This window comes from Pecten maximus, chromosome 5 (genome assembly GCF_902652985.1).
Source record: "Pecten maximus chromosome 5, xPecMax1.1, whole genome shotgun sequence".
Lineage (NCBI taxonomy): Eukaryota > Metazoa > Mollusca > Bivalvia > Pectinida > Pectinidae > Pecten > Pecten maximus.
Window position 1 is genome coordinate 37,643,146 of NC_047019.1, and position 18,860 is coordinate 37,662,005.

At 36.5% G+C, this 18,860-nt stretch overlaps 1 protein-coding gene across 1 annotated transcript in view; it reads left to right on the top strand.

Moving 5' to 3' along the window:
• Window positions 1-18,837, top strand: part of LOC117327967 (E3 ubiquitin-protein ligase HACE1-like) — a 42,786-nt gene extending 23,949 nt beyond the window's left edge. Inside the window, exons 17-26 of the mRNA XM_033885235.1 lie at window positions 2,907-3,004; window positions 3,356-3,443; window positions 3,612-3,761; window positions 6,278-6,339; window positions 6,927-7,061; window positions 9,221-9,352; window positions 10,937-11,032; window positions 13,944-14,014; window positions 16,192-16,305; window positions 17,292-18,837. Of these exons, the coding sequence (XP_033741126.1) occupies window positions 2,907-3,004; window positions 3,356-3,443; window positions 3,612-3,761; window positions 6,278-6,339; window positions 6,927-7,061; window positions 9,221-9,352; window positions 10,937-11,032; window positions 13,944-14,014; window positions 16,192-16,305; window positions 17,292-17,394 (1,049 nt within the window). The 3' untranslated portion in view covers window positions 17,395-18,837. The remainder of the gene's footprint in view (window positions 1-2,906; window positions 3,005-3,355; window positions 3,444-3,611; window positions 3,762-6,277; window positions 6,340-6,926; window positions 7,062-9,220; window positions 9,353-10,936; window positions 11,033-13,943; window positions 14,015-16,191; window positions 16,306-17,291) is intronic.
• The last annotated feature ends 23 nt before the right edge of the window (window positions 18,838-18,860 follow it).

Consider the following 18,860-nt stretch of genomic DNA (forward strand, 5'->3'; position numbering starts at 1 on the left):
TTGTCCTTGAGTCATCTAGCCATTTATCCTTAGGGTCATCTAGCCATCTGTCATTGGGGTCATCTAGCCATTTGTCATTGGGTCATCTAGCCATCTGTCATTGGGGTCATCTAGCCAATTGCCATTGGGGTCATCTAGCCATTTGTCATTGGGTCATCTAGCCATTTGTCCTTAGGTCATCTAGCCATTTGTCCTTAGGTCATCTAGCCATTTGTCCTTGGGGTCATCTAGCCATTTGTCCTTGGGGTCATCTAGCCATTTGTCCTTGGGGTCATCTAGCCGTTTGTCCTTGAGTCATCTAGCCATTTATCCTTGGGGTCATCTAGCCATTTGTCCTTAGGTCATCTAGCCATTTGTCCTTAGGGTCATCTAGCCATTTGTCCTTAGGTCATCTAGCCATTTGTCATTGGGGTCATCTAGCCGTTTGTCCTTGAGTCATCTAGCCATTTATCCTTAGGTCATCTAGCCATCTGTCATTGGGGTCATCTAGCTATTTGTCCTTAGGTCATCTAGCCATTTGTCCTTAGGTCATCTAGCCATTTGTCCTTGGGGTCATCTAGCCATTTGTCCTTGGGGTCATCTAGCCATTTGTCCTTGGGGTCATCTAGCCATTTGTCCTTGAGTCATCTAGCCATTTGTCCTTGGGGTCATCTAGCCATTTGTCCTTAGGTCATCTAGCCATTTGTCCTTAGGGTCATCTAGCCATTTGTCCTTAGGTCATCTAGCCATTTGTCATTGGGGTCATCTAGCCGTTTGTCCTTGAGTCATCTAGCCATTTATCCTTAGGTCATCTAGCCATTTGTCATTGGGGTCATCTAGCCGTTTGTCCTTGAGTCATCTAGCCATTTATCCTTAGGTCATCTAGCCATCTGTCATTGGGGTCATCTAGCCATTTGTCCTTAGGTCATCTAGCCATTTGTCCTTGGGGGTCATCTAGCCATTTGTCCTTAGGTCATCTAGCCATTTGTCCTTGAGTCATCTAGCCATTTGTCCTTGGGGTCATCTAGCCATTTGTCCTTGGGGTCATCTAGCCATTTGTCCTTGGGTCATCTAGCCATTTGTCCTTGAGTCATCTAGCCATTTGTCCTTGGGGTCATCTAGCCATTTGTCCTTAGGTCATCTAGCCATTTGTCCTTAGGGTCATCTAGCCATTTGTCCTTAGGTCATCTAGCCATTTGTCATTGGGGTCATCTAGCCATTTGTCCTTAGGTCATCTAGCCATTTGTCCTTAGGTCATCTAGCCATTTGTCATTGGGGTCATCTAGCCGTTTGTCCTTGAGTCATCTAGCCATTTATCCTTAGGTCATCTAGCCATCTGTCATTGGGGTCATCTAGCCATTTGTCATTGGGTCATCTAGCCATTTGTCCTTAGGTCATCTAGCCATTTGTCCTTAGGTCATCTAGCCATTTGTCCTTGAGTCATCTAGCCATTTGTCCTTGGGGTCATCTAGCCATTTGTCCTTGGGGTCATCTAGCCATTTGTCCTTGGGTCATCTAGCCATTTGTCCTTGAGTCATCTAGCCATTTGTCCTTGGGGTCATCTAGCCATTTGTCCTTAGGTCATCTAGCCATTTGTCCTTAGGGTCATCTAGCCATTTGTCCTTAGGTCATCTAGCCATTTGTCATTGGGGTCATCTAGCCATTTGTCCTTAGGTCATCTAGCCATTTGTCCTTAGGTTATCTAGCCATTTGTCATTGGGGTCATCTAGCCGTTTGTCCTTGAGTCATCTAGCCATTTATCCTTAGGTCATCTAGCCATCTGTCATTGGGGTCATCTAGCCATTTGTCATTGGGTCATCTAGCCATTTGTCCTTAGGTCATCTAGCCATTTGTCCTTAGGTCATCTAGCCATCTGTCCTTGAATCATCTAGCATTTGTCCTTAGGTCATCTAGCCATCTGTCCTTGAATCATCTAGCATTTGTCCTTAGGTCATCTAGCCATTTGTCATTGGGGTCATCTAGCCGTTTGTCCTTGAGTCATCTAGCCATTTATCCTTAGGTCATCTAGCCATCTGTCATTGGGGTCATCTAGCCATTTGTCATTGGGTCATCTAGCCATTTGTCCTTAGGTCATCTAGCCATTTGTCCTTGAGTCATCTAGCCATTTGTCCTTGGGGTCATCTAGCCATTTGTCCTTGGGGTCATCTAGCCATTTGTCCTTGGGTCATCTAGCCATTTGTCCTTGAGTCATCTAGCCATTTGTCCTTGGGGTCATCTAGCCATTTGTCCTTAGGTCATCTAGCCATTTGTCCTTAGGGTCATCTAGCCATTTGTCCTTAGGTCATCTAGCCATTTGTCATTGGGGTCATCTAGCCATTTGTCCTTAGGTCATCTAGCCATTTGTCCTTAGGTCATCTAGCCATTTGTCATTGGGGTCATCTAGCCGTTTGTCCTTGAGTCATCTAGCCATTTATCCTTAGGTCATCTAGCCATCTGTCATTGGGGTCATCTAGCCATTTGTCATTGGGTCATCTAGCCATTTGTCCTTAGGTCATCTAGCCATTTGTCCTTAGGTCATCTAGCCATCTGTCCTTGAATCATCTAGCATTTGTCCTTAGGTCATCTAGCCATTTGTCCTTAGGGTCATCTAGCCATTTGTCCTTGAGTCATCTAGCCATTTGTCCTTGAGTCATCTAGCCATTTGTCCTTAGGTCATCTAGCCATTTGTCCTTAGGTCATCTAGCCGTTTGTCCTTGAGTCATCTAGCCATTTATCCTTAGGTCATCTAGCCATCTGTCATTGGGGTCATCTAGCCATTTGTCATTGGGTCATCTAGCCATTTGTCCTTAGGTCATCTAGCCATTTGTCCTTAGGTCATCTAGCCATTTGTCCTTAGGTCATCTAGCCATCTGAATGAACTCTGGAGTTTTTCCATTATCTTGATATATGTATGTGCATATTTTCAGGTCGGTTGTTCCACAGTAGCTGTGAGAGAATGATGGAGATGCCTCCAGACAAGTTGAAGAAAGCATTCTCCATGAAGTTTAATGGGGAGGAAGGAGTGGTAAATAAAAACAACAATCTCTGTGAAGTTTGATGGTGGGGAGGTAGAGGGAATATAAAGATAGAAATTTAGAGGAGTTTATTGCTCATGAATAGCTTAGTCATTCGGGACTCTTTTAAGTAGTTGGTAACAACCTCAACTGCCCAAGGAGGATGTTTAAAATTTGAAAGAGAGAGTGGTTAGCTAGGTTTAAAAAAAGAAATTTTGGAGTAAGATGAAGGAAAGGGGATTGGTAAACTTAAAATGATTCAATTATGTTTATTGAGGACAAGGGAGAAATAATTTAATAGGATATAACCTGTCATGAAACATGTTTAATTAGATGTCTAATGTAATTGTTTTTCTGTTTAGGGCCGAGGAGTGGTGAGAGAATGGTTTGATATTCTGTCTAAGGAAATCCTCAACCCCGATTACGCACTGTTCACACAGTCTGCTGATGGTAGGTTTTAGAAAATTTCCCTTTCTACTGACTGTGATGTGTTTGGTTAGATTTTGTAAGCTTTTTGATCGTAAAGTGTAAAATCTCTTTTCTTTTTCTACATTCTATGTGCACCTCTGATCTGTGCATCTCCGAGGATCCTGATATTTAAGATGAATTTCTCCACAGGTTGTACATTCCAGCCCAACAGCAACTCGGCCATCAACCCAGACCATCTCAACTACTTCCAATTTGCCGGACATATTCTGGGACTGGCTCTCTATCACCAGCATCTCCTTAGTATCTACTTCACTCGGTCGTTCTACAAACATATCCTAGGTATCGTATACTACAAACATATCCTAGGTATCGTATACTACAAACGTATCCTAGGTATCGTATACTACAAACATATCCTAGGTATTGTATACTACAAACATATCCTAGGTACCGTATACTACAAACATATCCTAGGTATTGTATACTACAAACATATCCTAGGTATCGTTTACTACAAACATATCCTAGGTATTGTATACTACAAACATATCCTAGGTATTGTATACTAAAAACATATCCTAGGTATTGTATACTACAAACATATCCTAGGTATCGTATACTACAAACATATCCTAGGTATCGTATACTACAAACATATCCTAGGTATCGTATACTACAAACGTATCCTAGGTATCGTATACTACAAACGTATCCTAGGTATCGTATACTACAAACATATCCTAGGTATTGTATACTACAAACATATCCTAGGTATCGTATACTACAAACGTATCCTAGGTATTGTATACTACAAACATATCCAAGGTATTGTATACTACAAACATATCCTAGGTATTGTATACTACAAACATATCCTAGGTATCGTATACTACAAACATATCCTAGGTATTGTATACTACAAACATATCCTAGGTATCGTATACTACAAACATATCCTAGGTATTGTATACTACAAACATATCCTAGGTATTGTATACTACAAACATATCCTAGGTATCGTATACTACAAACATATCCTAGGTATCGTATACTACAAATGTATCCTAGGTATTGTATACTACAAACATATCCTAGGTATTGTATACTACAAACATATCCTAGGTATCGTATACTACAAACGTATCCTAGGTATTGTATACTACAAACGTATCCTAGGTATCGTATACTACAAACATATCCTAGGTATCGTATACTATAAATGTATCCTAGGTATTGTATACTACAAACATATCCTAGGTATTGTATACTACAAACATATCCTAGGTATTGTATACTACAAACATATCCTAGGTATTGTATACTACAAACATATCCTAGGTATCGTATACTACAAACATATCCTAGGTATTGTATACTACAAACGTATCCTAGGTATCGTATACTACAAACATATCCTAGGTATCGTATACTACAAACATATCCTAGGTATCGTATACTACAAACATATCCTAGGTATCGTATACTACAAACATATCCTAGGTATCGTATACTACAAACATATCCTAGGTATCGTATACTACAAACATATCCTAGGTATTGTATACTACAAACATATCCTAGGTATTGTATACTACAAACATATCCTAGGTATGGTATACTACAAACATATCCTAGGTATCGTATACTACAAACATATCCTAGGTATGGTATACTACAAACATATCCTAGGTATCGTATACTACAAACATATCCTAGGTATGGTATACTACAAACATATCCTAGGTATCGTATACTACAAACGTATCCTAGGTATCGTATACTACAAACATATCCTAGGTATTGTATACTACAAACATATCCTAGGTATTGTATACTACAAACATATCCTAGGTATCGTATACTACAAACGTATCCTAGGTATCGTATACTACAAACATATCCTAGGTATCGTATACTACAAACATATCCTAGGTATTGTATACTACAAACATATCCTAGGTATTGTATACTACAAACATATCCTAGGTATCGTATACTACAAACATATCCTAGGTATTGTATACTACAAACATATCCTAGGTATTGTATACTACAAACATATCCTAGGTATTGTATACTACAAACATATCCTAGGTATCGTATACTACAAACATATCCTAGGTATTGTATACTACAAACATATCCTAGGTATTGTATACTACAAACATATCCTAGGTATTGTATACTACAAACATATCCTAGGTATTGTATACTACAAACATATCCTAGGTATTGTATACTACAAACATATCCTAGGTATTGTATACTACAAACATATCCTAGGTATCGTATACTACAAACATATCCTAGGTATTGTATACTACAAACATATCCTAGGTATTGTATACTACAAACATATCCTAGGTATTGTATACTACAAACATATCCTAGGTATCGTATACTACAAACATATCCTAGGTATTGTATACTACAAACATATCCTAGGTATTGTATACTACAAACATATCCTAGGTATTGTATACTACAAATGTATCTGAGGTATCTAATTCTTCACGTGGCTTAAGTATCGCAAGCTTTAAACATGCCCTAGGTATCGTATGCTACAAACATTCTCCATGTAGATTTTTCTTAGCACAAAGTTTCTGTTGGTAAAGCTTTGTTCAAAACCCCAGATCATTCAACATGGAAAACATGTTCAAGTTCCTGATGGTATTCTATTTTTAAACAAATGTACATATATTTCTTGTAAAATCATTCAGATTGATGCCTACAGATTTTAGTTCTGCTAAAACTAATTTACAGGTATTTAAACTAAATCATAATAATAACATATACATGGTTAGATTTGCCTGTAATATAAGATGAATGTTTGTTTTACCGACGTTTATTTATAGGTATTCCTGTAAACTATGAAGATGTTGCTTCGATTGATCCTGAATATGCAAAAAATCTTCAGGTAATGATGCAGAATACTTTGATAATTTGAGAGTAAAGCAGACAGAAGCATTCTAGCACAAAATATTATCATGGAAATGGGTTGTGGTTTCAATTAGTTTAAAAACTTCTGAATGTTTTAAAATTAAACAGCAATAAACATGACAGTAAAAAACAAGACGTTAGGGGGGTATACTGGAATCAGGTTGTCTGGCCGTCCGGCCATCCGTCCGTCCGTAGACACATTTTGTCCGGACAACTCCTCCTAAACCGATGCGCTGATTCCAATGAAACTTCACACACATATTAATGATCATGTGTAGATGTGCATGCCACTTTCTTTTTCTCAAAATTATGGTTGCCATGGCAACTGGTCACTATATATATTGCTGGGTTATCTTAGTTAGCCTCTAATTAACAGTTCTAATTCACCATTGACTCGTGCAGATTGCGGGGGTATTAGTCAGCCATCCTGGCGACAGTTCTAGTTTTCTCTGAGGTTCCAAGCAGGTGATCAGGGGTGTACATGTGTGGACTAGATGGTCCAGGGGGTATATCACTGATCCATCAGTATGAAGATAAAACTTAATTAATTACTTGTGTTTTAAGTGGATACTGGATCACAACATCAGTAACCTTGGCCTTGACCTCACTTTCTCTGTGGAAACTGATGTGTTTGGGAAAATGCAGGAAGTAGCATTGAAACCTGGTGGTGCTATGATTCCAGTTACAGAGGAAAACAAGGTATTTTTTGCCATAGTTACAGAACACCGTTACCATCACATTTGAATATGGTCATGTTTTCTGATGATATTACATGAATTTGAAGATGTATCAATGAATTCATATATGTTCTGGTATATTGTACTTTATCTGAACCAGAGTCCATTGAGACTATAAAAATGCAAAACACATACGAAACTTGTAAGATGTAAAATTTTAACACAGCTATTGCGCATTTCTTTGTTATCATATCATTTCATTATCTTTTTTAAGTTGTAATACTCACATTCATCTTAATGATTGAATCCTCTGTTATCCTATTTCAATTCATCCGACACTGTCAAATGTAACTTCCCATTTAGATCGATTACTCTTGATCTCGAATTTTATTAGTAGCAGCGGAGACATTCAAGTATTCCGCAATCACAGGGGCCTTGCGAGGAAATCTAGTTTGCATAGAAGTTTTTAATTGTAACTGACACAGTTGAGTAATGAGTTTTTATCAACAAGGCAGCATTATTTATTACACACGAAAGGAGTTCATATGTTGGCTGACCATGTCTTCATTACATTTTTACTTGTGTAAAGAAGGAAAAGGACCTTGAAATAGGGCCGATTATAAAATAGACAGAGTCTGGATTGATTAGGCAGCTAGAAAACACTATAGATAAAGAAAGGAATTGATGGGACCAAATTATTTTACTGCTTTAGACAAAAATCTGGATGAGACAGAGTATAAGTTTAATTTTCATTGTGTTTAAAACAAACATTCAATATTAATATTAAAACCTATGAGCTATAGAATACAGGGTAAAGAAGAGACAGTGATTGGACTGGCTCAAAACGGGAAACACTAAAATGATAATATAATAACAATGATTGGACTGGCTCAAAATGGGAAACACTAAAATGATAATATAATAACAATGATTGGACTGGCTCAAAACGGGAAACACTAAAATGATAATATAATAACAATGATTGGACTGGCTCAAAATGGGAAACACTAAAATGATAATATAATAACAATGATTGGACTGGCTCAAAACGGGAAACACTAAAATGATAATATAATAACAATGATTGGACTGGCTCAAAATGGGAAACACTAAAATGATAATATAATAACAATGATTTTTGACTGGCTCAAAATGGGAAACACTAAAATGATAACATGTTACATAATAAAACATTGGAAGAAAGATCTGTAAAAGATCTCTATGTGAAACTTAAGATCAATATATCTCACCATACAGTAAAGTGTATTTATACTGATACCCATATGAAGCGTAGAATTAAAAAGTAAAGGACCGTCATTATATTCCAAGAATTCCATTAGAATGAAGGACCAATTCCTAGATTAGATTGAATTTTTGGGGGCAAATATCATGTATTACAGGTATGACAAAATTTTGACATGGAGAATGTGTTATATACCATACAAATATGTAAAGAAAAAGATAGATTGTTATATTGTGTAACAAAACAAATACAACTAAAGGCAAATTTGTTGCAAATAAACTGGTTCGGGTTTGGGTTTATGGTTTAAACCTGGTTTTCAAAACGGTTTGTAAACTAAAACTGGTTTGCTCTTGAGAAACAAATGCGAAATTCTAGTTTTCAATATGGTGTCTTTGGGAGAAAAAGCTTCAGAGCAGTATTTGAAACGTTAATACCTCCTGAACGCACAAAAATCCCCCGAATCCCAAATTATGTTGAAGACATACTTCCACAATGCAATGACAGGGAAACGCATGCAGTTCTAGCAGACTTTCTTTCAAACACAAGGGAAAACTGTCATACTAATGGGAAAACAATTATTAATATTTATAATTTATATTTTATTTGTCCAGTCAAATGGCACTACAAGCCATAGCTGGCAAGTTTGGAGCATGTAACGCACTTCAAGAGCACATTCTGCATGTGTGTTGACAACATTCGCCATCTTGTTTTCAGAAACGAAACCTTCCAAACCACAACCGGTGGTGGTTTGAATGGTTTAATAAACTAGTTTAGGTTTATCAGAAACAAATGAATGAACCGGTTTCAGTTTAAATGTGGTTTGAAACTGGTTTACTCAACAAATGGAAAGTTTACAGAACCGGTTCGAAACTAAAACTGGTTTTAGGAGAACAAATTCGCCCTAAGTGTGCTGATTTAGTGCGTTGTCATGGTTATAGCAAGAGTACGTCCAGCTGGTAACAGAACTGAGGATGACGCGAGCGATACAGCCACAGATAGAGAGCTTCCTGTCTGGCTTTCACGCCTTCATACCACAGTCACTTGTTCAGATGTTTGACGAGTATGAACTGGTAAGTTATTTTTATATAAGTCATTTATCTATATATGGTTCAGATGTTTGACGAGTATGAACTGGTAAGTTATTTTTATATAAGTCATTTATCTATATATGGCTCAGATGTTTGACGAGTATGAACTGGTATGTTATTTTTATATAAGTTATTTATCTATGACTCAGATGTTTGATGATATGAACTAGTATCTACCTCTGTCGCTGGAAGGACCTATTCTTAGAAACAGACCAAATTCTATATACCTGAGAAAATTGATTGGAGTAGTATTATGGTATGGCATTTCCCGGCGTAAACTTTAGTTTGTCTGGAGATCTCCTCCTACATTTATTGACTGACCTCTTTGAAACTTGGTAAGCATTATAATCATATGTTGTTTTGTTTCCTGAAACAAAAATTTGATTCAACTGTCTTTGCAAAAATTAATGCCCTTGGTTTATTTCAGTGTTTGATTTTGTCATCCTACATTTTTCGATTGATTTCTTTGAAACTTAGAAGACTTTATAAACATGATATCAAGTTGTGTTTAATGGGTTACACACCAACTCTTGATTACTGGTATTCCCCAAACTGTTAGAAAATCAAACATTGACTTTGTAGTGAAAGGTGAGGGTTAAACCTAACCACTCATAAGGTGATGTAAATCATATTTCAATGTAAGGTAGTATATAACACTATAAGGTATGGGTAAGTATTGTTCTGTCCCACTGTGCTCTGGTTTGACACATATAATCAAAATTCATCAATGAATTTCTTGCCACACATACAGTACTTAGTTAGTATTATAAGAAATTAAAAAAAATTGTACTAAAAGTAAATATATTTGTGACCTTTTGTACATAAGTCGTTGTATGATTGCAGTCGAGTTAGTATTGTTTCCTCCATAAGAAGGAGATTTGTATCAATGTTCTGTATTTATCCTCAGTATTGTTGCCGCCATAAGAAGGAGATTTGTATCTATGTTCTGTATTTATCCTCAGTATTGTTTCCTCCATAAGAAGGAGATTTGTATCAATGTTCTGTATTTATCCTCAGTATTGTTTCCTCCATAAGAAGGAGATTTGTATCAATGTTCTGTATTTATCCTCAGTATTGCTGCCTCCATAAGAAGGAGATTTGTATCAATGTTCTGTATTTATCCTCAGTATTGTTTCCTCCATAAGAAGGAGATTTGTATCTATGTTCTGTATTTATCCTCAGTATTGTTTCCTCCATAAGAAGGAGATTTGTATCAATGTTCTGTATTTATCCTCAGTATTGCTGCCTCCATAAGAAGGAGATTTGTATCTATGTTCTGTATTTATCCTCAGTATTGTTTCCTCCATAAGAAGGAGATTTGTATCAATGTTCTGTATTTATCCTCAGTATTGCTGCCTCCATAAGAAGGAGATTTGTATCTATGTTCTGTATTTATCCTCAGTATTGCTGCCTCCATAAGAAGGAGATTTGTATCAATGTTCTGTATTTATCCTCAGTATTGTTGCCTCCATAAGGAGATTTGTATCAATGTTCTGTATTTATCCTCCACTAAAATATTTATCACATGATATGTACCTGTAGCGTTACCATGTTCCCTCTGTTTAGGAGCTGATGTTGTCTGGATTACCGGAGATTTGTGTTGATGACTGGAAGGCAAACACAGACTACAACGGTTACTGTGAGGCATCGGATATTATAAAGGTATTGACATTATAATGGTATTGACATTATAAAGGTATTGACATTATAAAGTTACTGACATTATAAAGGTATCGACATTATAAAGGTACTGACATTATAAAGGTACTGACATTATAAAGGTATTGACATTATAAAGGTATTGACATTATAAAGGTATTGACATTATAAAGTTACTGACATTATAAAGGTATTGACATTATAAGGGTACTGGCATTTTAAAGGTACTCACATTATAAAGTTACTGACATAAAGATGCTGATATTACAAAGTTACTGACATTATAAAGGTATTGACATTATAAAGTTACTGACATACAGATGCTAATATAATAAAGTTACTGACATTATAAAGTTACTGACATAAAGATGCTGATATTATAAAGTTACTGACATTATAAAGGTATTGACATTATAAAGTTACTGACATACAGATGCTAACATTATAAAGTTACTGACATTATAAAGTTACTCACATAATAAAGGTACTGACATTATAAAGTTACTGACATAAAGATGCTGATATTATAAAGTTACTGACATTATAAAGTTACTGACATTATAAAGTTACTGACACTATAAAGGTATTGACATTATAAAGGTTATGACATTATAAAGGTATTGACATTATAATGATATTGCCATTATAAAGGTATTGACATTATAAAGGTGCTGACATTATAATGGTATTGACATTATAAAGGCACTGACATTATAATGGTATTGACATTATAAAGGTGCTGACATTATAAAGGTATTGACATTATAAAGGTACTGACATTATAAAGGCATTGACATTATAATGATATTGCCACTATAAAGGTATTGACATTATAAAGGTACTGACATTATAAAGTTACTGACATTATAAAGGTATTGACATTATAAAGATGCTGACTTTATAAAGGTTATGACATTATAAAGGTACTCACATTATAAAGTTACTGACATTATAAGGGTACTGACATTATAAGGGTACTGGCATTTTAAAGGTACTGACATTATAAAGTTACTGACATAAAGATGCTGATATTATAAAGTTACTGACATTATAAAGGCACTGACATTGTAAAGGTACTGACATTATAAAGGTACTGACATTATAAAGGAACTGATGAGGAATATTGATTTGAAGGAATTTGGCAGATCAACAATTACATCATCATCTAGAAATGAAATGTAATCATATTGCTAGCTTGCTATTTAAACAGAGCTTTTGTCACATTCTGATGTGGACAATGAGCATGGATGGAGATCTTACATGTACATGTGTTCTAGCATGTGATCAGTTTACACTGGGGTTCATAGAGATTGAACATTAATTGTTTAATCTATAGAAATTTTTCATTTGCTTTTAGTATTTGACTCAATATCAGGAGTTTCTGGGAGAAGTATTTCAAACATAAATCATTTCATAAGAGATCAAACTTGCACATGCAATTTTGTCAAGATCCAATCAACAGGTGTGATGTTTAAATATCATTATGATAGTAATTTACTAAATGTCAAAGTCACTGTTTACAAATATCTACACTTTCGGGTCGAATTCTCTCTGCAGAAATTTACCCCATTTAGAAGAAATTAATATAAGTAACAACGGAAAATTAAATTACCTGTAGCACATTCATCATTCATATACTTACCAAAACATCAATAAAAATGATGTTGAGAAAATTCCTGCTAGTAAATAACTTTTGAATTTTCATGTAATCGGCAACAGAAATACACTGTAAATGGAATTATTATGAAAATGAACTTGAAACCATTGTCTTTCAACATTTGTTAAAATCACCCTGAACAATGATTATATATGTATTTGTACCTCCAAGTAATGAAATTAATGCTGAAATGTACTGGAAAAGGCGTATTGTAGACAAATACTGTATGTTTTTGCGGTAATTGGTGATACTTCGGTACTATAAGAACTTTGGTTTCCCTTGAGAGTAAAACTGCCTTATTAATGTAAAGATTATAACTTTTACTACTTGGAAAAAATACATATTTTCCAGTTAGTTTAATTTTGACCACCTAAACTTTATTCAAACAAAGGAATGCCTCTTTAAAAAAACGCTTAAATGTTAAGATTAAAAACCAGAATTATATTGTGCAGAATGACTTTTGACTGTAATTTCACCATGATGAAATCTTTTTAATGTTTATTTATTGTAAATACCAGGTAAGATCACTGTCTCTGCCCTGCAGGTAGGACGTAAGAATTGTACCTGCTGCCCCCATTGCATGAATGTAAGAGGCGACTAAATTTGGGATCTTATCTTTTCTCTTCCTTCTAATGTCTCCCTTGACAATGCCTCATCTTTGGTCTTCAGTTGAGCATTAGCCCCTGTGAGGAAGGCTTTGGGTTCTATCCCCTGGCCAAGACATACCCGAGTCATTGGAAATGGTTGTTGCTACTGCTGTTTAGCACTCAGCATTTTGGGAGTGGGACGACTTGTTGGCCCATTGTCAGTATAATGTGACCGTGTGGGGTGTCCTGCTGGGTGTATTCGGCGGTATGCTTCAGTGAGGTAGTACTATAAATCGGCAAAAGTTCCGGCCTACAACAAGGAGATAACACGAACATACCACAGCCTCCCAAAACACACATACGCACTCACCACACGCATGTATATCGCATACACAAGAGGCTGTCCTTAAATGACCTTAGCTGTTAATAGGACGTTAAACAAATAAAACCAAACCGAAATTTGATGTCCATTATACATTTCACTAGTAAGATGTAATAATACTCTAAATGAGATTTTAAATCTGCATGGAAATATCTGATGATTGGCCAATATAAATCTTTGTATTAAATATGCATAATACTATATGCTCAGTATATCATACATGGTATTCCATTGTAACACCAGTAAAACATTTCTGTTTTCAATAAAAATGATTGTGTCACTTTGCAGTGGTTCTGGGAGATACTTGAGGATTCCAATGAGCATGAACGAGTACAGCTGTTACAGTTTGTGACGGGCAGGTAAGTCATTTATCATGTAACGAGTACAGCTGTTACAGTTTGTGACGGGCAGGTGATTAAGTCATTTATCTTGTAACGAGTACAGCTGTTACAGTTTGTGACCGGCAGGTAAGTCATTTATCATGTAACGAGTACAGCTGTTACAGTTTGTGACGGGCAGGTATGTCATTGATCATGTAACGAGTACAGCTGTTACAGTTTGTGACGGGCAGGTATGTCATTTATTATGTAACGAGTACAGCTGTTACAGTTTGTGACGGGCAGGTATGTCATTGATCATGTAACGAGTACAGCTGTTACAGTTTGTGATGGGCAGGTATGTCATTGATCATGTAACGAGTACAGATGTTACAGTTTGTGACCGGCAGGTAAGTCATTTATCTGGTAACGAGTACAGCTGTTACAGTTTGTGACCGGAAGGTAAGTCATTTATCATGTAACGAGTACAGCTGTTACAGTTTGTGACGGGCAGGTATGTCATTGATCATGTAACGAGTACAGCTGTTACAGTTTGTGACGGGCAGGTATGTCATTGATCATGTAACAAGTACAGATGTTACAGTTTGTGACGGGCAGGTATGTCATTGATCATGTAATGAGTACAGCTGTTACAGTTTGTGACGGGCAGGTATGTCATTGATCATGTAATGAGTACAGTTGTTACAGTTTGTGACGGGCAGGTATGTCATTGATCATGTAACGAGTACAGCTGTTACAGTTTGTAACGGGCAGGTATGTCATTGATCATGTAACGAGTACAGCTGTTACAGTTTGTGACGGGCAGGTATGTCATTGATCATGTAACGAGTACAGCTGTTACAATTTGTGACGGGCAGGTATGTCATTGATCATGTAACAAGTACAGATGTTACAGTTTGTGACGGGCAGGTATGTCATTTATCTTGTAACGAGTACAGCTGTTACAGTTTGTGACCGGCAGGTAAGTCATTTATCATGTAACGAGTACAGCTGTTACAGTTTGTGACGGGCAGGTATGTCATTGATCATGTAACGAGTACAGCTGTTACAGTTTGTGACCGGCAGGTATGTCATTTATCATGTAACGAGTACAGCTGTTACAGTTTGTGACGGGCAGGTATGTCATTGATCATGTAACGAGTACAGATGTTACAGTTTGTGACGGGCAGGTATGTCATTGATCATGTAACGAGTACAGCTGTTACAGTTTGTGACGGGCAGGTATGTCATTTATCCTGTATAGTCACTTCTAGCTTCTAGTGGATTAGTTTTCAGTATTAACTACTTTTATTTTAATTTTTTTTTTTGCAATGCATCAATATTTACTCGTGTTCATAATGTCAGACTTTATGTCTACAGGGTGCTTCCATAAGATTATCTGGATGTGTTTGGTTGTTTTTGGTGAAAATACTGAAATTTTAGTGAATTTTTTAATTTGCTTAAAACTTACTACGGGATAGGTGAGACATATGATGATGTACCATTCTTGTTTTGTCTTGATGGTAAATTTTCCACCATCTAAAAAATCATGTGACATCATCATATCATCATGTATTTATGGCATCGTAATATATACTGTTATTTGTTACTTATTTGTCTTTGATAGGATATTTCTGACATGGGTGTATGACAAAACATGCCAGTTATGAGATAAATACAGCTATATGCTGTATACTGAGAGAATATGGGATGTATTATACTTAAGCATTGATGTCATTTTTTTTTTAGTTTCATCGGGGTATGAAACAAATTTTGTTTGCAAACTTCTGTAAGAATCCGCTACGCGGATTCATACAGTTTGCAACAAAATTTGTTTCATACCCCGATGAAACTAAAAAAAAATGACATCAACGCTTATAATTAATTTTTGAAAATGATTTTCTAATTTAAAGCATGTTTTATGTACAATTTTACTGGTTTTAAATGGGATTCTTTTTCTCAATTCAATACGCAACGTCAATTGTCGTATTGTGATGTCACATTTTTTGCACCATTCTCGGAATTTCTTTCATAGAAGAATGAAATTTTTTTTCGACCAATCACATTTGAGTATTTACCATGAAAACAAAGAAAAATTAATTATAACACTATACAACTCACACCCACATTGTCTGAAGGGTAGAGCCAGAAATACAATAAATGATTTATAGTCAAAACCATATACCCATAATCACTTCATTTAAATGCCTGTGTTGCAGTTCCCGAGTACCATATGGAGGGTTTTCCAAGCTGGCAGGAGGAGGGGGAGCACAGAAATTCACCATTAGCAGTACTCCATACACATACCAGATTCTCCCCACAGCCAGCACATGGTAGGACACCATTGACAGGAATTTATAAAAGAAATACTTTCTTTAGCTTATATAGCCCAATAGTCAAGTACTCATTCATATTTAGTAGTTACAGTCCCATAGTTAAGTATAGAGGGGTTTCTAAACTTATTTAATAATTTAACAAGTTTATTAAGATAGTATAGTTGTCTTTTCAATCTGAATGTTCTTACATATCAAAGATACAGGTGCCCTATAATAATCATTTTGTCTGTCTATCCGTCCACAAATTTTACTGTTGGCTACAACTTAGGTATTCATTTACAGATTTACATGAAACTTATTCAAGATGTTTAGTTTACACAAATTGACACTCAGGTAAAAAGTAAAGGTCCAAGGTCAGTGTCACCAGGCACAAAGATCAAGGTCAAGATTTTCACTTTTTACTGATAAACATTTTGCTATGTCATGATGAAGCAAAGTTGTTCAAAATTGAACAAGGAGTCTACTGACCAAAGGTTATTGCCATCAGGTCAGTGGTCCAGGTCAAAGGTCACGACCAAATTTTGCATCTTTTAACTGCTGAACATTCTATTATGACACGATGAAGTGTTTCAGAATTAGTGAATAGTCAAGGGCATACCATAGCTTTATCAGTGAAGTCACATCATTGTAAATGTGAAATGTATATTTTGCTCTCTCGCAATTATTTCTGAAGTCCAAATGTCAAACATCAACTTCAGCTTTATGGGCAGATGTCTTTTTGATGGTTACAGGGGGATATATTGCCACAATACGGGGCCCTTGTTGATCTGTCAGTGTTTTAGTTTTGTAACATAGTGAAAAAGTGAATTTGAAAATAATTTTAAAATTTGATTGACAGTAATTAGTTGTTGCATTATAACTTAAAACTATCACTTTTTGACATATGTTGAGTCACCCTGGGGAAGACAGGATTTATAGGAAAATCTGGTTCTGAAATGGATGATCAGGTATATTATTATATTTCCTTAATTGTTTCATTTCAGTATCAATTTGCTCAAATTACCGGAATATCCAAGTAAAGAGGAGCTTCAGGAGAGGATCAGAATAGCGTCTGCTTGTGGAAGTCAAGGCTATACAACAGCTTGATCAGTGAGACTCAAGGGCATACCACAGCTTGATCGGTGATAGTCAAGGGCATACCACAGCTTGATCAGTGATAGTCAAGGGCATACCACAGAGTGATCAGTGATAGTCAAGGGCATACCACAGCTTGATCAGTGATAGTCAAGGGCATACCACAGTTTGATCGGTGATAGTCAAGGGCATACCACAGTTTGATCGGTGATAGTCAAGGGCATACCACAGCTTGATCGGTGATAGTCAAGGGCATACCACAGCTTAATCAGTGATAGTCAAGGGCATACCACAGTTTGATCAGTGATAGTCAAGGGCATACCACAGTTTGATCGGTGATAGTCAAGGGCATACCACAGTTTGATCAGTGATAGTCAAGGGCATACCACAGCTTGATCGGTGATAGTCAAGGGCATACCACAGCTTGATCGGTGATAGTCAAGGGCATACCACAGCTTGATCGGTGATAGTCAAGGGCATACCACAGCTTGATCAGTGATAGTCAAGGGCATACCACAGCTTGATCAGTGATAGTCAAGGGCATACCACAGTTTGATCAGTGATAGTCAAGGGCATACCACAGTTTGATCAGTGATAGTCAAGGACATACCACAGAGTGATCAGTGATAGTCAAGGACATACCACAGAGTGATCAGTGATAGTCAAGGGCATACCACAGCTTGATCAGTGATAGTCAAGGACATACCACAGAGTGATCAGTGATAGTCAAGGACATACCACAGCTTGATCAGTGATAGTCAAGGACATACCACAGAGTGATCAGTGATAGTCAAGGACATACCACAGCTTGATCAGTGATATTCAAGGGCATACCACAGCTTGATCAGTGATAGTCAAGGGCATACCACAGTTTGATCAGTGATAGTCAAGGGCATACCACAGTTTGATCAGTGATAGTCAAGGACATACCACAGCTTGATCAGTGATAGTCAAGGGCATACCACAGTTTGATCAGTGATAGTCAAGGACATACTACAGAGTGATCAGTGATATTCTGGTACACCAGATTGTACTGGTAAAATGTAGAACTCTGCTTCCATACAGAAATATGTTGTGGTGCACCACATGGAACATCTACCTGTGCTAATCAGGGACAGGAAGTAACTAACAGTAAAACAGACTAAGGTTAAGGGTTCTCCTTAATAGACAATGGTTCACCATGGTAGATAATGGTTTATCATGGTAGATAATGGTTTATCATGACAGATAATGGTTCACCATGATATATAATGCTTCACATAACAGATAATGCTTTACCATGATAGATAATGCTTCTCCATGGTAGATAATGCTTCACCATGATAGATAATGCTTCACCATGATATATAATGCTTCACCATGATAGATAATGCTTCACCATGATAGATAATGCTTCACCATGGTAGATAATGATTCACCATGATAAATAATGCTTCACCATGGTAGATAATGATTCACCATATAAAAGGGAATGTGTC